This window comes from Drosophila takahashii, chromosome 2L (assembly GCF_030179915.1).
Source record: "Drosophila takahashii strain IR98-3 E-12201 chromosome 2L, DtakHiC1v2, whole genome shotgun sequence".
NCBI lineage: Eukaryota > Metazoa > Arthropoda > Insecta > Diptera > Drosophilidae > Drosophila > Drosophila takahashii.
Window position 1 is genome coordinate 25,691,899 of NC_091678.1, and position 18,843 is coordinate 25,710,741.

The 18,843-nt window shown below is 41.5% G+C and overlaps 2 protein-coding genes across 4 annotated transcripts; both read left to right on the forward strand.

Annotated features, from left to right (window-relative positions):
- Positions 1–2,589: 2,589 nt before the first annotated feature.
- Positions 2,590–2,965, forward strand: LOC108069757 (uncharacterized). The gene has a single exon (XM_017160031.3). The coding sequence runs from the start codon at positions 2,719–2,721 to the stop codon at positions 2,854–2,856; it is 138 nt and encodes a 45-aa protein (XP_017015520.2). The 5' UTR covers positions 2,590–2,718; the 3' UTR covers positions 2,857–2,965.
- A 127-nt stretch (positions 2,966–3,092) lies between these two features.
- On the forward strand, positions 3,093–17,912 carry LOC108069854 (lipase 3). Of its 3 annotated transcripts, none has more exons than XM_070219463.1 (5): positions 3,093–3,292; positions 14,305–14,482; positions 14,802–15,163; positions 15,269–15,427; positions 16,934–17,911. In XM_070219463.1, exons 2-5 carry the CDS (start codon positions 14,380–14,382, stop codon positions 17,600–17,602), a joined length of 1,293 nt encoding a protein of 430 aa, XP_070075564.1. In that variant the 5' UTR covers positions 3,093–3,292; positions 14,305–14,379; the 3' UTR covers positions 17,603–17,911. The 3 variants fall into 3 exon arrangements, with proteins under 3 accessions (XP_070075564.1, XP_017015635.2, XP_070075563.1); XM_017160146.3 differs by lacking the exon at positions 3,093–3,292 and adding an exon at positions 6,826–7,512 and having other exon boundaries at positions 16,934–17,912; XM_070219462.1 differs by lacking the exon at positions 3,093–3,292 and adding an exon at positions 7,810–7,889 and having other exon boundaries at positions 16,934–17,912.
- Positions 17,913–18,843: the final 931 nt, after the last annotated feature.

An 18,843-nucleotide genomic window follows, 5' to 3' on the forward strand; every position in this document is an offset into this window, starting at 1 on the left:
AGTCGGACTTTAAATTCGTGGGGAAACTGATGGCAGATGACCTGGAGCTGAATAATAATTCACTTTTAAGTGTTTCCATTAAAATAAAACGGCAATATAATGAAGGAACGAAAAACCATTACGGAAACCAATTGCTTATGTTTGATATTTATTAATGTTATCAGAAATATGAATACAATTCGTAATAAAAATAATTTAAATATAATTTAAGAGTTTTTACCTAATTTCATTAGGCTCTGGAAAATATTAACATTTTTTTTTTCGAATTAAAAGTTTCAATGAAATTCACTTCAATATTAATTATTGCATAATTAAACAAAATTTCAAATACATGTCGTTGGCAGACATGTTTTTACGCATTCCCATCTATATTAGCTGTAGTCCCCTTAAAATTGTGCTGGGTTTGTGTACAACTGTGTAAACAAATTAATTATGCAACTTTGTGGCTGAACAAACCGAACCCCTTCACTCGTTTTCCCCTGCCCATGCCCACTTGCTCTCGCTCAATAAAATATCCTTTCAACATATTTCAGCATAAACATTCGCATTTCCACGTTTCCCTGCCCCTCGGGCCGGCTGGAAAACGGTCGCTTGAATCGCTCAGGCGTAAGGAAATTTATGCGTGGCAAAACCAAGCCCCAAACCGAAACCAAAACACATTCTCCAGGGCAAACTCTCGACGCTGGCGACTAATTTGCATTCGCATGGCCCACAGATATGCCAACGGCCACAGCGCAAAGATACAGATACACGGGTCCAGATACAAATGCAGCTTGCATCCGTGCAATTAACATAATTTCGGCAAAACGCTCACTCCGACAAAATGCTGAGGTAGTTTTGGCCATTTGCATTTTAAATATTGCTACTGAATTTTCGATTACGTTTCTGTTATTCCAATTGTCTTTGTTTATAGCTTGATTAAAACAATAGAAATTTCTCTTCTATATCTTGTGAAAGATCTTTATTAGCTTTAACTTTAAATCATATGCAATGATGTTAGCTACAAATGTCTTATTACAATCTGCCCAGCTCGAATATTTGGCTATACGTTATGTGATCGTTTTCTTGTCAAAGCCTAATAAACATTTTTTATTCGTTAGTTTTTGCCGGCGGTCGCTTACCGTCTTTATGGCACTTATTACGGGGTCTGTCGAAGTTGTGTCAAAACTAGACTCAGATTTCCCAAAGGGTGTGTTGGGGATCAGCGCAAAAGGTTCAAAGCGTGTGAAGTGCTTATTGTTTTGCTGTCTCTGCGGAATTATATAAAATGCTTTTAATGTTTTTAATTGTTACGTGTTTCGCGCACTTTGTGTGTCACAAAAAGTGAGTGTGTGAAGAAGGGGGCGACGTTTATGGCAGTTAATAAAGCCAGAACCTGCTTGGGGAAAGACTATTATATGACTGGCTAATTAGCAGAGCTCGAGTTTGAATGCTATCAAAAATTGGACTACTTATCTTGTACCTGACCTATAAACATTTTTACAACTGCAAGGCTATAGGCATTTTAGCTGCTGAAGTGTATTTTTTAAAACCCGTTTTCGACACAAAATGTCATTGGTTTAAAAATTTTGATGCAAAAAAAATGTTTAGCCGAAAATGTAATAAACAGTTTTTATTGTTCGATTCTATATGACTTTAATAAAAACAAATAGTTCACTCCAAATCTCGATTGGCACTTTATTAGTAGCTTTAGAGGAGCACCACCATATCACCTAACGTCGCACCTCACATCATCGCGATGCCATCTTTCTGCCTCGTCATCTGCAACAAGCGCTTACAAATTGAACAAGACGTTGATTAGAATTCGCATTTCGCGACATTAACAAACAAATCCCCTGAGATGGAGCCGACATCTAGTTTGGAGACCCAGCAATCTTTCGGGATGGGATATGTGTCAATCGAACGATCGGGGCAGCGGCGAGCAAACAAAAACACTCACAGCAGGGGCCGCCAAAACCTGATGGCTGGGAAATTGTTTTTGTTTTGGCATTTTTGCGCACAAATATTGCAAGAAATGCAAACAGGAACAGAGCCTGTTGCCTGGTACCATGACACATTTACCAACATTTTCGTTGTTGTTACTGGCGGATGACAAATCTGGCAAGGCATTCGGGCCCACCTGTGGTTGTTATTATTGTGGCACGGAAAAGCAAACAAACAACACCGCTGGGGCTCTGTCCCGTGTCTCGTGCCCCGTGTCTCGTCGCTGCCTGCCGTTTTGCCATCACATCCAAAATAAAATAAAAGTTGGCTCAAAAACTGCAATAGCCTAATTTTTAAAAAAGAATTGGCAATGCTCTACTTTATTTTGTGTGTTTGTAAAATTGTTGAATCGGCAAATTGATGTATTTCACTATTTATTATTGCTAAATTTAATAATTGTTTCTTAATTATTATCAACAAATTATTTAACTTTTTTTCCAAAAAAAACTTATATAACAACTTCTTAGAAAAATATGGTTTCTATAAATACTGCTAAGACGAAGATGCTAACCAAATTAAAACACAGTAATGAAATAACGCTAATTCTAAACTATTAAGAAAAAAAAACTGTAGTTTCCGGCATCCAAGTAAGCAGTTCACATTCCTTTAAGTCCGAATCGCTTTCAACACTTGCCTACAGCTTCCCTTGTCGTGAAAGCAACTACCTGAAATTCAGTTGTTCATCGAGGAAAAGTTTCTTTTAAATTTCAAAACTCATAATACAGAACATATAGAATGGTGCGAACAAGGCGATCGAAGAGAGCAAGGAGGGTTCCCATGGAAGATACGGCCAATTTCGGCGAAGATACTGAGTTGCAAGCACTTCTGCTGGAGATTATACGTATTCTGGATGGAATTCCTGAAGCAGCTTGATGTGTATCCATGTGAAGAAAAAGTTCGTAGAGGGGTTGATGTGGTGTTACATTTGTTATCAGAGTCCAGAGGCAAACCTTAACTTTAATTAAATTTCGATGGCCAAAAACGTTGTGTATTTGTGCAGCTTTTCAGCTTTGTAGAGTACACTCAAAACGACTTTCGATGTCGCCATTAGCAGAGTTTTCTCGGTTTGGAAAATTGTGTCCGAGAAGACGGAAAGAGACGGAGCAACTCTGCCGCCTGGCTGGAAGGTTATATAATAACAGGCCAGTCGGTCGATGGAGAGAAGCGACCCGAGTGGGCTGCCACTGCATTTGCGACTGCAAAATAGTTAGTGCAATCAACCTGAAATTGGAATGCCATGCAATTGGAATTCGTTACCAAATATTGATGACAGTAATAGCCGCAGCCGAGGGTTCCCAAGTTTCTGAGAGTAAGAAATCACTTTACATAATCGCCAGTCAGTCGGCTGCTTATCGGCCCCGGGAGAAGAGCCCGAACCGCTAATAAAATACCTCAAACTACCATGTTACGCAGACCCCAAGTTGGGTGATAGAAAACGCCCCACCGTCGGACTGATTGTAGTCATTTGGTCGGGACTCGCAGTTAGTGTGGGTGTGCGGCAGGCGCCACAATTAAGTGGCGGCTTTGCATACCCATAAGGCGTATCCTTTCGAGAAGTGGCTGTCTGGATGGTTCCTCATCCAAGTGGGTCTCAGCTTTGATTTTGGCGGATAGAATGCAGCTAAGCGGGTCAAGCCACAATTTATTCACAAAATAGGCTAAGGGTGTTTTTACTATAGCAACTTGGCTTTAGTTATCGAGGTCATTATGATTCCTGCGACAATTTATCATTTTTTTTCCAGATTATAGGTTTTAAACTTTTTTATTGTAATATATCAAAAATAGTATTGAAAACTTTGGATGGCAAAATGCGTAAAATGAAATACATTTTTTCCGAGCCTACTCTATTTTACATAAAATATTTACTCAAAAATTAAGACATTTTGTTTTGATTCATGTGAGTTTTAGGCTTAAAACTTGTATGAACTGAAGCGCCTTATAAAAAACAAAGTATTTCATATTGAAACGTGGTGTTCTTATAGATACTTAAGTTGCACGTGTGTTGTCTGTAATCACACTTAAACTTTTCCGTTCTAACATTAAGCTGTCTATAAAAATGTAATTTGTTTCCATATGCCCATTAAGAGATTAATCGCTCGAGGCCTTGACGCCTTAGAACAAAAGGTTTCTTAGCCAGGGGACGGCACTAATCATCCGTTCGTTCCCCGGGCTAGAAGTTCGGAGCAATTGGGAGCGGATTAAGGGCCATTAAAGCGTAAGCGCTATAATAAAGTCGCTCCCCAGCAGTTAAACCCAACCCGGAGCGATGTCAAGTGCGCTAATTAAGCACTTCTGGCACTATGCTCAGACACATAAGTGAGCGGAATATGATATGGAAATGAGATGGTCGGCCGGAAAGTGTGTCAACCATAAGGCAAACACCGAAAGACTCGCAAGTAAACTCCTGGCAAGGCCACAAACAAGAAGCTGGGGACAACAGAGAAATTACCGACCGGCAAAAAGCTTGGACGTCAACTTACCCCTTTTCCCTCTGCTCTCAATAAAAATTTCAGTGTCACGCTGCAAAACAAAAATTACAAAAATTCGACTGCAACAGCCAAACAAATTACAAAAAAAAAAAAACAAAATAACTCTCGCCTTGCGACCTTGAGATTGGCGGCATTAACCCATTACGGAACAGAGGGTTATTTTCCACAGCACCACAATTAGTGCTGAGCGAGGGTAAGCGCTTTATTTAAGTTTTTTGGCTTACAGATTTATTATACATCATAAATTTTAAATAAATGTTGATTAGTTTTAATATTGCGTTCCCAATAATATTCAATATTTTATTAATGCTCAAACAATGAGCTCGATAATGTATAAACTTTTTGGAAATATTGCAATTTGTTCATTTTATTTAATTTACTTCAAACAATTTTAAGACATTTTTATACTTTTCTCAAAGAGCTTTATGGGTTAAGTCGCAACACTACGATAAGTTCAGTTGATATCAACAATTTTTGTTGCCGCCAAAAATCCAATGCACAAAATGTTGTAAGAATCTCAACGAAGCCAAAAAGCCCCAGATACTCGTAATTGCCGTCGTAACAATCCGAGCGAGATAATGACGAACAGCACAGCAGCACAACAACAATAATCACGGCAACCAAAAGAAGTTGATGGCCCTGCTCCTGCCCCACAATTGATTGCATGTGGCACGTGTTCACGGCATTCCTCCAAGTCCAAGTCCGATGGTCATGCGATTCTGTTGCACACTCAATGGCACTGCAATGCAATTGCTCGCCTTGAAATTGCAGATCATATGTGATCATTCGACATCGCTGATCGATTTAGTTTGATTTTATTGTGTGGTCATGTCTACTATTTGTTGCTAAGAGAAAACTGAAATTTTGTCTTGCACAACTTCTTTTGTTTCTAAAAGAATATGTTGGTTATTTTTATATTTATCATTAGCTGCAACTGATTTTATATGTACATCCATAATCACAAATCAACCAAAAAGGCAATATGGCCACCTAAAAAAAAATATAAAAATCTTTAAGAGATTCTTGGAGGGCAGCTTACTAAGCGTTCGCGAAGCTTCCTTGCCTCTTTATCTTTTTTTCGCCACTTTTGATTACCGCTCGGATGTGGTAAGAATGCATGTAAAAATGGTTATTGAATTTATGATTAATGCCTGTGCGCAGTTGTCATTGAGGGCCCGACAAATTGGCCGGCCAAGGCCAACCGGTGCGGCAAGAAATGCGAGATAAACGGGAAGAGATCGTTGCCAAAGTTGGTGGGAACAGAAATCAGACAAGCCAACACAAGGCCCAGTGAATGATCCCAAGCTGCAGATGGCAAAAGAGACGGCGAAATATAAACAAAACAAATGAGGGGCAATCACAACAAATAGCGCAATGATATGTTATACTGGGGGGATATGGTGGGGTGGCTGTGGTGCTCCCGAACTCCCGCCTTCAGCCAGGCGCGGCATGAAGCAAAATAGTGTGTAATTCAGCCTGCATTTTAATTTGGCCAAATGCAGACGTAACCCGATGCCAGGCCAAGTATTTCGTCAGTCGGGGTCTTGGGATGGGGGCTTCAATTGCAATTACCTTGGCGGCAACGGCAACAGCAACCGAACACGCAACCGAGTCAGTAAGACGCTCGGGACGTGGACGTGCCAAACGATCCAACGCCTAACGGCTAAACGGATCGAACCCAGAGACAAACCCAGTCCAACCAAAAAACTTTTGCGGCCGGAGCAATGCGAAACGAAACGAAAGACTTAGGCAAAAAACTCGCTTGGCACGCGCCAAACTTTGAGTAAAATGGTGGCGGGAGGGGGTGTATATGTTGCATTGGGGGCGGCGAACATATCGGCTCGATCAGCTGACTAGTTTGGGCGAGTTGAGCTAGGTCGGCAAAACCAACACACAGGGAAAAATTAAATTTAGATTTATATCTTGGCTGTATAAAAACAACTTATGAATTTTAATTAAGCTTTAGGAAAATTTGTAAGCCAGTTTATTATACCTTTGAGGTATTCTGTAACTTTGGCTTACTGATTTTTGTAAAGAACTGATACTGGTAGGTAAATATAACTTAATAGTCGAGGAAATATCTCTGGGGCCTTAAATACAAAACAACATTTTTTTAAATGTAAATTATGAATTTAAATATTTGCAGTGCACCCGAAAATATAAAAATCACACAAGTAGCATATACATTACATTTAAAGCCTTAACAAAAAAAAACAAGAAATTGATAGCAGCTCTAGCTGGCCTTAAGTCCCCACTTAAGCTGATTGTTTACCATCCACAAGCTCGAGATCCACAAGCACCGGCTCGAACACGTTGGCCCGCAGATCGTGGCTGCAATTCGAGCCTAGCTCAGTTCATTCTGCCTACGAATCGGCCAGTCAAGCCCCGAGTATCAAGCCAGACGGTTGCCATCGCAGTTGTTGTCCCGCGCAGACCCCCAATATCAAGTGATCCGAAATACCCGTATTTAACCGCTCTCCGTGGGAAAACCTTCCACAGCTGGTCGATCCAAAGGATACCGGCGAGTCAATCGGAGTGCCTCAAACGGAGTGCCACACGTAACTGCCAAGTGTGACGAAAGCGGGAGAAAAAGATAGTGGCGACGTAACCGTTACGCTTAAGTGCAAGCAACTGTTGCATTTGCCAATTTGCCCCATTTTGTGTGTCCGACTGAGCGTGAGTCAGTCAGCGAGTGAGTGAGTGAGTGAGTGCCTGGAGTGAGTGTCGAAGTGAGTGTCGCCTGGGGCGCCTGACTGTCTGATTGTCTGGAGTGGGGTGTGATTGCACCGGTTTCGGCCTTGTGATGCGGCCCACCGTCGAGGTCAAGGGGCGCCTGCTCATGACTCTGTTGCTGCACTGCCTCGTGGCTCTGGAGGTCTGCGGACGGGCCGGTGCCTTTACGCTCCTCTCGCCATTCAGCTACAGCTCGCTGAGCTTCAAGAACCTGTTAAACTCCGTCCTGCTGTCGAGCAACGCCAACCTGGCCGGCGGCGGAAGGAACCTCAAGTCGGATGTCCTCGAGGATGCCTCACTCATCACGGTGAGTTCTGGGAAGAATATGAAACAACTAAGAGGATACAAAAGGTTGTATCGATTCCTCCTAAGGGTCTTCTTACAATCTGAATTTTGGATTTATTATCGTAAAAATCACACAAAAAGCACTTTTTTTGGGAATAGACAAGATCGGTTAATTCTTGTAAATTTTTATCAACAAACTTTGACTTATCTGTCAGTTTTTGAAACTCAGAAATTCAGAATATGGATTTTGTAGCGTATGGAATGACAACAACATTTCGATTACAAATGCCAAATGAATTTTTACTATAAATCATTAAATTACTATACCTAATATCCAGATGTCAGAAAACCTCAAAGAGTGGTTTGTTCATGAAAATTCATAGTCCATTTATTCTTAAAGTAAGTTCGAATTCACTCCTGTTAGTGAATTTACATTTGTCATTAGATCATTACGTTTAAGCTTAAAACTTGAATTCAATTGAGTTGCAAAACAATAATAAGAATGGTGGCTTGCAACAATTTAGACTAAATGTTTAGATGGAAATGGAAATTTGTACACATTTTGTTTGTGGGTAAATTATTAAATATTTTAGTCGTTGCTTTGCCTGATTATTTAGTACTATAATTATCACCACTGTAACCAAACCTAAGACCTAAGTACAAAACTACAATTGAAATAAAGTTGTTTCAAAAAATAATAATAGAAATAAAAATAACAGAACTATTTAAGAAAGTCGTTTCGATACATCAACATAGCCCAAGTCGGTCAAAACTCCACGCTTGAGTTCCCCTCTTGCATTGACATTGGTTTTCCACGCCGCTTTTATTTTGTTTCTATAACCGTGCTGAGGAGCTTTTCTGAGCGGTATAATCGCGTTCTGTTCTGGTATTTACTTTGCTCGAACATTTTTGTATGTCATATAAATTTACACTTTTCACTCCCCGCCGCCGAAAGAAAGTTTCCGTTCTCTGGGTTCGTTGACTCGGAATAGTCGTGTGCGGTCCGAGAACTATTACCCATTGCATTTGAGCTGTCTGGCGGCACCTGCTAGTGGTAATGGTCACCTGTCGTGATCAACTGCAGTTGCCACTGCACTTTCCATCGACTTCCCTTTGTTGCCAAGAGAAAGGGGGAGCTGCCGTAACTTGTGTGAATTTCGTAGCCTTTTTATGGCGTTAATCATGTCTGACTTCAGTGAGTGAGTTAGCTCAGCTTCGCGTACGTAACTGATGGATTTATTTCTAGAGTTGAAGCTAATTAAAAGGTTTACGAGCATGCATTGCTGGTATGAGCTAACCCGAAAGTGTATGGCTCAATTCGGGCGGCAGAATGTTCGTAATCACATTGAGACTGCAGAGGGGAGCTGCGAACTGGGATTCCACTTTGAGAAATCGAATCAGGTTTATATTTATTTGTTTATAATTTTCAAACCCACTTACAACAAAACAAAAGGACGGCTTAGCCTTCGTTGAAATGGATACGATACGAAATAAGCGTTTTATGGCAGTCACAGAAATCAGAGTTCGTTTAATGAGTTTGGTTTTTAGAATTGATACACTCATAGAAATTTTCCGGTAAAATCGCCCTAAAAACAGGGAAAATCGCCCTAAAACGGGGGTCAATGGCGACTAGGCAACAAATCTAGGGCGAATCGCCATAAAAATAATACCAAAAAAAAACAAAAAAAATCAATTAATTTTTCGATGATGGGGGGGGGGGGGTGTGTGTGTGTTGATAGTTCCTGGGAACTGGACTCAACACATACACACACACACACACAGACACGAACATCGTTTCAGATAATTTGTTTCTTGAATTGTCGGCTATACCGGACGATGCTGTTATAACTGAAAAATCATCTTTGTAATCGAATTAAGGAGATATATATAAGGAGAAAAAACAACTTACTTGAGAAAAACATTAGGTGTCACTACGAGGGTTCGAACCCACGGCCTCTCGAGTTGGAGTCTAACGCTCTAGCGCTGCACCACAGTCCCATCGCGCTATGCAACGTACAAACCCTGTACACATCTTATTTTCTTGCGGTCTAAGTTATACAAACAAAAAATTGTATTTTTTGCTGGTAACTGGGATACTTCGGGCCGTTTCCTCGCATGCTTAACATAAATTAGTCTTTAAACTCCGAATTTCCATATGTATTTAGGTTTTTAAGACTACTTTAAATTTAACACGCGGACGAAAAAACTAAATTAGTAATAAAAACTGTAATAAAAAAAAAACTGTAATAAAAAAAAAAAAGTGTTGACTCACACAGGAATCGAACCCACAACCTGTATTTTCAAACAGCAAAGCTGAAAGTGCGAGAGCTTAGACCGCTGGGCTACCCATTCTTACTCACTTGTCTTGACCTGTCAACTACACACACATGTACATAACATGTTTTACATGTATGTATCCATTTATTGCGTCATAAAATTTCGCCCTAAAAAACAGGGCAAATTGGCCTTTTTTGAAAAACTAACCCTAAAAAATATTTTCCATGGCGATTTTTCGTATATTTAGGGCTAGCCACCCGTATAATAAGAAAATTTTTCGTAGCTTTAGGGCGACCGCGGTTTTAGGGCGACTTTTCTAGTATTTAGGTAAAAATTTCTATGAGTGTAGCCATCGGTAGTGCGAAGTGACCTTGAGCTCATTTACAGCGCTCACGTGCCCAGCAATTAGATCAACATTTTCACTGGGCGTTTGGCTCACACAATTGTTAATGCCAGCCGCTGGTTTTCCATGGGTTTCCGAAAACTATCTCAAGGCCAGGAAATTTGCATTTCATATCCGAGAAACACCCGATTTGGCCAGCTAAATATCAAAGATCACACCGAGCTGAAGATTACCCAATCGCTGGGTTTCAGGGTGGGGTCAACAAACAGACAGGCGAAAATGAGCAAAGCCAATAAAGCAAAGCAAAGTCGAAGGAAAAGAGTTATTAACAAGTGTTCAGGCATACATTTGCCCACGATAACGTAACGTTTTTATGCGATTTACGTGATTCGAGCCGTTGCGCAGACCCAGAAACTAATAAAGGGAGAAATATATGTATATGTAGGTACCTTCAGTACCGGGCGTATTGTCAACTCACAAGAGCCGCCGTACTTTTCGGCTGGATCTTATGCAAAGTCATGGCTGGGCTTTCGAACGCGTTCACAGGCGCGTGTCTGCAATGTAACTAAGTTCGGAATAAGACACCAGCCCTCGTCACAATTTCTGCACGTTGCCAAATTGCATAATCGGCAGTTGGGAGATGGCCAGATATATATAAGCATAAATACATCACGGGGAACACCTTTCACGGCAGAGACAATAACAAATTGAAATTGTCAACGCTACACAATCATCAACGTGCAATTAGGCTAACCTGACCACGTCCACAGAGCTTGACTGACTTTGAAATATGGGTTAGCAGTCTGCCCGCCTTCCGCCCACCACCCACTACCTCCCACTACCCGTTCCACCCACCCAAATGTCAACGAAGAAAGCCCAAGGCTTCGCCTCCCAATAATAAGGAAATAGTTTCGGCATTTGGCTCGGCTCTGGATATTTTTCGCTTTTGTTTTGCATAAAACTGTCTCGTTTTTGCTTTAATTTGAATTTAAAGATTTCCGCATTGTCTTTCTTTGGGGCCCAACATGCCAAGGATTGGCAAATAGATGTCGTTCGGACTGATTACGACTAGGTGTTGTAATGAGTTATAAAATTAAAGTTAAAGTTATAAAATGGCAAAGGGCTTAAAATTGGCAAGTTTTGGGCAAACTAAGTACAGAAAAATTAGTTTTGATTATTAGTTCTACTCAATACTTTGAGTATTCGCAATAAACCGAGGCTTGTTTCATTTAAAACGAAATCAATCAACCCATCGGTGTCGAACTTGTTGGTATTCTAGCAACCCTAATCGACCGAACATAATTTGCATAATTTTAGAGTCGTTGCTCCACTTGATCAGTCATCTCGAGAGCAGAGTTCAAATGTGATTAACCTCTAAGATTTTGATGTCATTAAAACGATGTCAGTCGGCGGAACAAAGGTAAAGCCAGCACATCGGCCCAGAAAATGCAGCCAAAGAGCTGACATCGAACGAGAGGAGGAAAAACTGGTTGGGGTCGGCTGCGATGCCATCGAGACGTTTCGAACGGCAGTCATTATAATGAGTGTGATAAAAGCCGAAGTCAATATCAAGGTCAGTTACAAAATGAGCTATGGTTCCGAAGTGGATATCGACACAGAGCCCATCCATCCGTCCATCCGACAAACTCAAGTGGGGCTCGTGGCTCTGGCTGGGTCCTCTCCAAAATAAATCCACTGACAAGCTCGGCTCAAGTTCGAGCAGCAAAAGTGTTTTATGCAAATTAATCAAAGGCACGCCACAAAGCCCCCAAACGTTGACACTACGAAATTTGCATTGAATTTTAGAGGAAAAATACAAAGCAAACGAAAACATGGAAGCCCATGCACACCCAAAGTCCCATGCACCTACAGTGAGTACTGCCTAAGTCAAGCAATGATAATACAAAATAATATTTGCCTAAAATATAACTTACGAGATAAATTGTGAATTGTGTATTTGATTTTGATAAATATTTTGTTATATTACACTGAGTCACTGTAGGTCAGAGCTCACTGTACAATCAAGCACACACAACATTGCCAATTAGCATGGACACAAACCGGAGGCATGCAAACACAAAAATTAGTGGGTCATGATGAGCATTATGTTAATCGCAACTCAAGACTGTTTTGTAGGTGCTAATGAAGTTTTTGCGGCTTTCGGCCGAATGAACGAAAAGTTCAGTTAGCAAAACAGTAAAAATATGGAAAAGAAACCGACAAAAATAAATATAGGAGCCCTCCCAACAAGCAGCCACCATTCAGATTTGTATTGGCCCAGGTCGAAATCAGTGTAGTTCAACATTTACTTTTCCATCAACCTCTCCCTGTACCTGCCTCAGTTTTAGCCACTCTTGTTTATTTAATTATAGTTTTTCCAACGTTTGTGCACATTGTTTGCCCGTCCATTTATTTGATTTATTTACTGTGCCTTTTAAATTGGCGTTAATTCAAACATTTCAATATTTGTGCAATTCCTTTGTACTTTTGTCTTATTGTTATCTGTTAGCAGCGTGTTCAACAAATGGTTTTATTTAGAATTATACATGCTTGAATAAAAACAAAACAATTAATATGTTTTTAGTAGGTATTTTAAAATTAGTTGTTTTTTGGGCCTGCGAATTTCCCCACAGAGCTTAGATAAATATGCGAAAAATGTGTACAATTAATCGTGTTAGTTGCACCACGCTACTGGCCTAACCATAGTTATTATTTCTTGTCACGAGATAAATATTGCAGAAATTTTTATTACTGAACATTTGTCGTCTTGTGCGAATTTCAAAACCCACCGAGATTGGCCAACACCGCTGGGCGGGAAAATCCAGCAGCCGGCAGCACTTTGTTGCATTTTGGGCATCTTTGCAACGCCTCTTCGACGCTGCGCAAATATTGGCCGGCTGTTTCGCCGAATGTGTGTCAAGCTAAGGAAAACAAAAACTTTGCCGGGTAGCATCGGCAGCAGCTGTTGCAATTTTTCGGGGCTTGGCCAAGCCACTTTCTGCGGCTTCTCTGCACCTCGTTCGCACGTTCATTCATTCTCGAAACAAAGAAATTACGTAAGACAAAAGGCAAGGAAATTGCCAAAAAAAAGATAAAACAGAAAAAATAAATAAAAACAAACCAAATTTATGCTTAAGCATTTGGCTAAATCGGCCGAAACAAAACATGCAGAAACAGAGCAGGAAAAAACATTTCGCTGGCTTACTTTGCGTACCACTTCCTCGTGTTGTCCAACCAGCCGGCAAGTCAATTGGCCAATTGCAGTGTTTATACTATTTTCTGGCCAACAACAGCAGGGGCTATTCGCTGCCAAGGTTAATTAAAATGCCAGTCGCCTCGCAGAGAGTCTCTTTCTGTAGTTTTCTCACTCGCTCGGCCGGTTTGTTTGTTTGCCTCAAATTTGGGTAATCGCGTGTTTATAACTTAATTTCAACAATGGTGTTATGAGTTTTCTTTCGGCCACCCACTACCCGACCGGCTTACATAATAGACAGACGGATAGACAGACTTATCAAACGTATCACGGATTTCTGAAAAACCTATAAATCCATTCGCCAGCAGGAAGAAAAGTATGCTGTCATACAGTGCGTATGCGTGATACGTGACTGGGTTAAACTATGGCTGTGTACTTATAGAGGGGGCTGTCTGGACTTTGCGTCACCTGGAGTTCCAATAAAGCATCCCCAATGATGAACATGCTTTATAGTTTGGCCGATACTTTTGTTTTCATCGGTGTCAATAAAGAAATTCTATAAGGTTCTGTCGGCCAATAAGGTTGGAAAATCACCAGTGGCACTGTTGGGTTGCTAAATACCCTGCCATCACTGTTCTACTTGACTTTTTCTGAGCTACAAGTCATCCTCTCAGACATCCTAGACCACCACAGCTTGTCTGGTTACTTTATTAACTTGTTGATGCCACAAATTAAAATTCATTAGTTCCGAATGACTGTGGTTAAGGTCAGACGACTGCTTCCTTGATGATGATGGCGCTGTAGTTGGGACCCCGGTCTTTTCCACCCGCTCTTCCATTTGAACTATGCAAATTAACGGGGTAGAAACAAAAAGCAGTCAGGGCAGGTGAAAAAAACATGGACCCAGGCAACGCAATTTCACACTACCATGATTTGCACTTCTAACACCTTTCTCTCCCTCCGTCGATCTTTTTTCCGTTTTTTTTTCTGCGTTCGTACAGCCCAAATTAATACGCAAATATGGATATCCATCGGAGACCCACACGGTGGTGACGAAGGATGGCTATATCCTGGAAATGCACCGAATACCCAAGAAAGGAGCACAGCCGGTTCTGCTGATGCACGGAATTCTGGATACCTCGGCCACATGGGTGCTCATGGGACCAAAGTCCGGATTGGGTAAGTGATTTTTAAGTTTTAAGTAGTTACATTTTTATTTAAAACGGATTAATATTAATATTGGCTTTTAAATTATTTTGTTTTGAATAGATAACAAATAACTTCCTTTTAAAAGGTAGACTCATTTTATTTTAAGAATGTTTTATTAGAAAATTAATACGTGAAAATTACTGCCAATCCTAAAATGGACTAAACTTAATTGAAAAATTACAGTTTTATATTTTCATAGAATTAAATAAATTTACATAATTTAATAAAATTTGTTCACTATTTTGTTAAAACCTTAATAGAAATTAATTATATAAAATATGTTTAACAGGCTACATGCTGTCCGATCTGGGCTACGACGTGTGGATGGGCAACTCGCGGGGCAATCGGTACTCTAAGAACCACACCAGCCTGAACAGCGACTACCAGGAGTTCTGGGACTTCACCTTCCACGAGATGGGCAAGTACGACCTGCCGGCCAATATCGACTACATCCTGAGCAAGACGGGCTACGAGCAGGTGCACTACATCGGCCACTCGCAGGGAACGGCCATCTTCTGGGTCCTGTGCTCCGAGCAGCCCGCCTACACTCAGAAAATAACCTCGATGCACGCCCTGGCGCCCATCGCCTACATCCACGACATGAAGAGCCCCCTGTTCCGCACCCTCGTCCTGTTCCTCGACTTTCTCACGGTGGGTTTCCGAATTTTCGGCAAGGGGTCTGGGGCCCCAGCTGCGGCTCGCTCATTTTCCATTTTCCATTGCGTATTTCCCTGTCTGATGCCGTTTTTGTTGCAGGCCGCCACACGAATGCTGCGCATCACGGAATTCATGCCCAACACAAAATTCCTAGTGGACCACAGCCAGGTTGTGTGCCACGACAACGCCATGACGCAGGACGTCTGCTCGAATATCCTGTTTTTGGTCGCCGGCTACAACTCCGAACAGCTGAACAAAGTAAGCGAGGGCACTGTAAGAATAGCGGTTAAACTTAGTACTAATGATACCATATTTAAAGGACATTTAGGTAACATATTCTTTATTACTTTATTAAGCAATACATTTTTAAAAGCTCACTGCCAATATATTGAAATTGAAATTCAAGGGATATTTAAGTCTAATTTTATTGAAAAAATAGCTACATTTAAATATTGTTTATCCTTAAATCTTTTCAGGAATTGCCGATTATTAGATCGGTCACTTAATTTTTCACTGTTATACGTATAAGTAGTCAACATTAGTATTCCTTTTCAAAGGGACTGTAAAACACATTGTATTTCTCTCACTGTAAGGGAGACCTAGTAGTGATAGCAGAACCGTGGATGCAATTGGATTACGGGTGTGTTTTGGCCACGATTTCGCGTGACTTGCCAGGCAGGCTGAGAGGCATCGATTTGGTTGTCCCCCTCGATTGTCTTCATTAAGTTGGCACTTAATTAACCCGCCTCAATTCGATTGCCGGTTGGGGTAGTTTGCATTTCAGTGTGGGCCCCAACATGTCGGTGTGGAATGTGTTCTTAATTGCTCACTACCGTTTTTAAGGCAGACTTTAGGCATCGAACTCGGGAACTGAATACCTTCTCGGGAACTTTGTTTTCCCTAAATCCATGCCCAACACAAATAGGCGAACGCAGTAATTCGGGGCTGCAATTATCGATGGCTTAAGCGTAATTAAACACTATCTTAATCCCCCAAGCGGCCACGATGTTTGCATTGAATATGCTCAACGCCCTGGCAAAACTTTGGCCGATAATCGACCGCAAGCTAAACACCCGCAGATTCAAAATTATTGCCCACAAAGTGCGGCCGGCTTAAATTACTTGAACAACATGCGAGTGCCGGGCGATTTGCGATGTTGCTTTGGTGGGATGAGGACGTGGGGTGCGGAATGTGGGGCTTGCCCTGACCTGGTATCTGGCATTGAAAGGGTGTCATTATCTATTATGTCAACGGCCGCCAAGAGTGGGCGGTATCTTCTTGTTGTGCTCGTCGGCGTTGTTTGAAATTGGCATAATTAACTGGCATGGCCGGGATGCCAGGAGGCCGGAGCACCGACAACAAGCGACAATGCATGCAAATTAGGCGCGATTCTGTGACCCAACATGAACCTGGTCCCCCAGTTCGTCCCTCCACCTTTGTCCCCATGAGTAATGTAGGTGGATAATGCCAGGTCTGGTACTCGAAACATGGTACAGCCGTTGTTGCATTGTCCAAGAAACAGGTGTGGAATACAGATTATGTAACAATGCGCATTAACACTTTGAATTGGGTTAACTTAATGTTCAAATATTAGGAGGAGTAAAAAGCTAACAACTAGTCCTGAAAAGTTCCTAAAAAATGGTTTTCCTTTAATAAACTGCAATTTTTTGTATAATTTAATTTTCTTGACTTTTATACCTACTATTAAATTTATAAAAAATACTATTTTATCTATAAATAAAACTATTAATTTTACCCCCATAGACCATGCTCCCGGTGATGCTGAGCCACACGCCCTCGGGCGCTTCGATTAAGCAGCTGGAACACTTTGGCCAGCTGATGAAGTCGGGACACTTCCGGAAGTTCGACCGCGGATACCTGCGCAACCAACTGGAGTACAACCGGATGACTCCGCCGGACTACGATCTGTCCAGAGTCAAGGTCCCGGTGGCACTGTACTACTCGGTGAACGATCTGCTGGTCTCCACCACCGGAGTGGATCGCCTGGCCCGGGAGCTGCCCAATGTGATCGACAAGTACCTGGTGCCCATGGAGCGGTTCAACCACCTCGACTTCCTGTGGGCCATCGACGTGAAGCCTTTGGTGTACAACCGCCTGGTGCGAAATGTGCGGCGGGTGGAGAACCACAGAGCCAAGCTGACGGCCAACCTGGCCAATTATCTGGCCATGCAGCTGCAGCGCCAGCAGCTCCGCCAGCAGATGCAGCAGCAGATGATGGAGGGACTGCCGCCCAATGTGCATCTGCCCCACGGATTGGGCTTGGAGATGATTGCCAGGGTAACCACCTTGGCCCCTGCCACGCCTCCCACCACAACCACGTCGACGATGACGACCTCCTCGGCCACGGAGGACGCCGCGCAGGATGAGGACGAGCTCCTGACCACCGCCACCACAACGGAAGCTGCGGCGTGACTCTGACGCCACCTGGCCAAGCTCTTTTCGTTCCAATTTCATATGACTGTGATGACATTTTTAACAATTTACCGATCGCAGCATCGCCAGGTTCTCCGGCTGGAAGACCTCAGGTGCAATCACTCAGGCGCAATCCATTCCCATGCATCCAACAACCATCCCACAGAGAGCCCCAGTTCCGAAACGGCCACTTTCTCCACCAGAATTGTTCGATCCGTCTTCTGTGCTACTCTTGATACTTTAATTTATGTGTACAAATTTATGAGTAACTTTAAATGTACGTCTATTTTTAATAAACGAAATACTTTAGGAAATCCCGAGCGAGTAATTCTCTTGTTTTTGGGTAATCTAATCAAGATTTTTTAATAATGTGAAAAATTAAAGTGAATGAAAAAGAAAATATCAGATCATTCTTTGCATCTACACTGACTTTAAAGATCATAGGGGAACAAGCCTTGGAAAACTGCCCCAGGCGATATTGCAAAATTTTAGATGAGGATTGGTAGATAGGAACCTAATGGATAAGAATTCCAATTTTCAAATATTTTGATCCGCTTGCTTACGAGTAATCTGCCGCAACTAAAAAACATATCACTTGATGTATCTTCCCTTCGGTGGTTCTTGAGAAAACTTTTTTGATGCCAATAATTTTTGTGTTAACCTTCAAGAATGTCAGCCAAGCTTTGGATTTTTACCATTCTTATAAGCTAACAAAAATCGCGATTCAAATTTTCAAAAAATTGGTTCAAGACTTTCCAAGTCTGACAACACCGCCAATTTTTTACAGTTTGTGAGTCCTATAACCATCTACTTCATATAAAATATTCATAATTTTTCGAGTGGTGCAACAGTGTTAAACAAACAAAAAACTGAAGAATTTATTTCTGGAAGGGTAGGAATAGAGTCAATAAAATATATTTCGCTTGTAAATAGTTAGTTCTAAGACCAGAATTATTATCAAACAGTAAAGTTTTTAATATTATGGGTGAAAAGTGGTCCGAATTATAAAACGTTTGGCATGTATTTGCTTGTAATTGATTTAATAGGGACCCAGTCCCAGTCTAGTCCCCACAGCTTCGAATTTCATATCCTCCCTGGACAGAGATTTCATAAGAAATCCTTTGAGCATGGATGACCAACAAATACTTTAATTATGTGATTCTAAAGAAATCGCGGTCCAAAGAGGATTATTTAATATGCGATCCTTTCGGTACCATCGTTATTCTAAAAAGCAATATAGT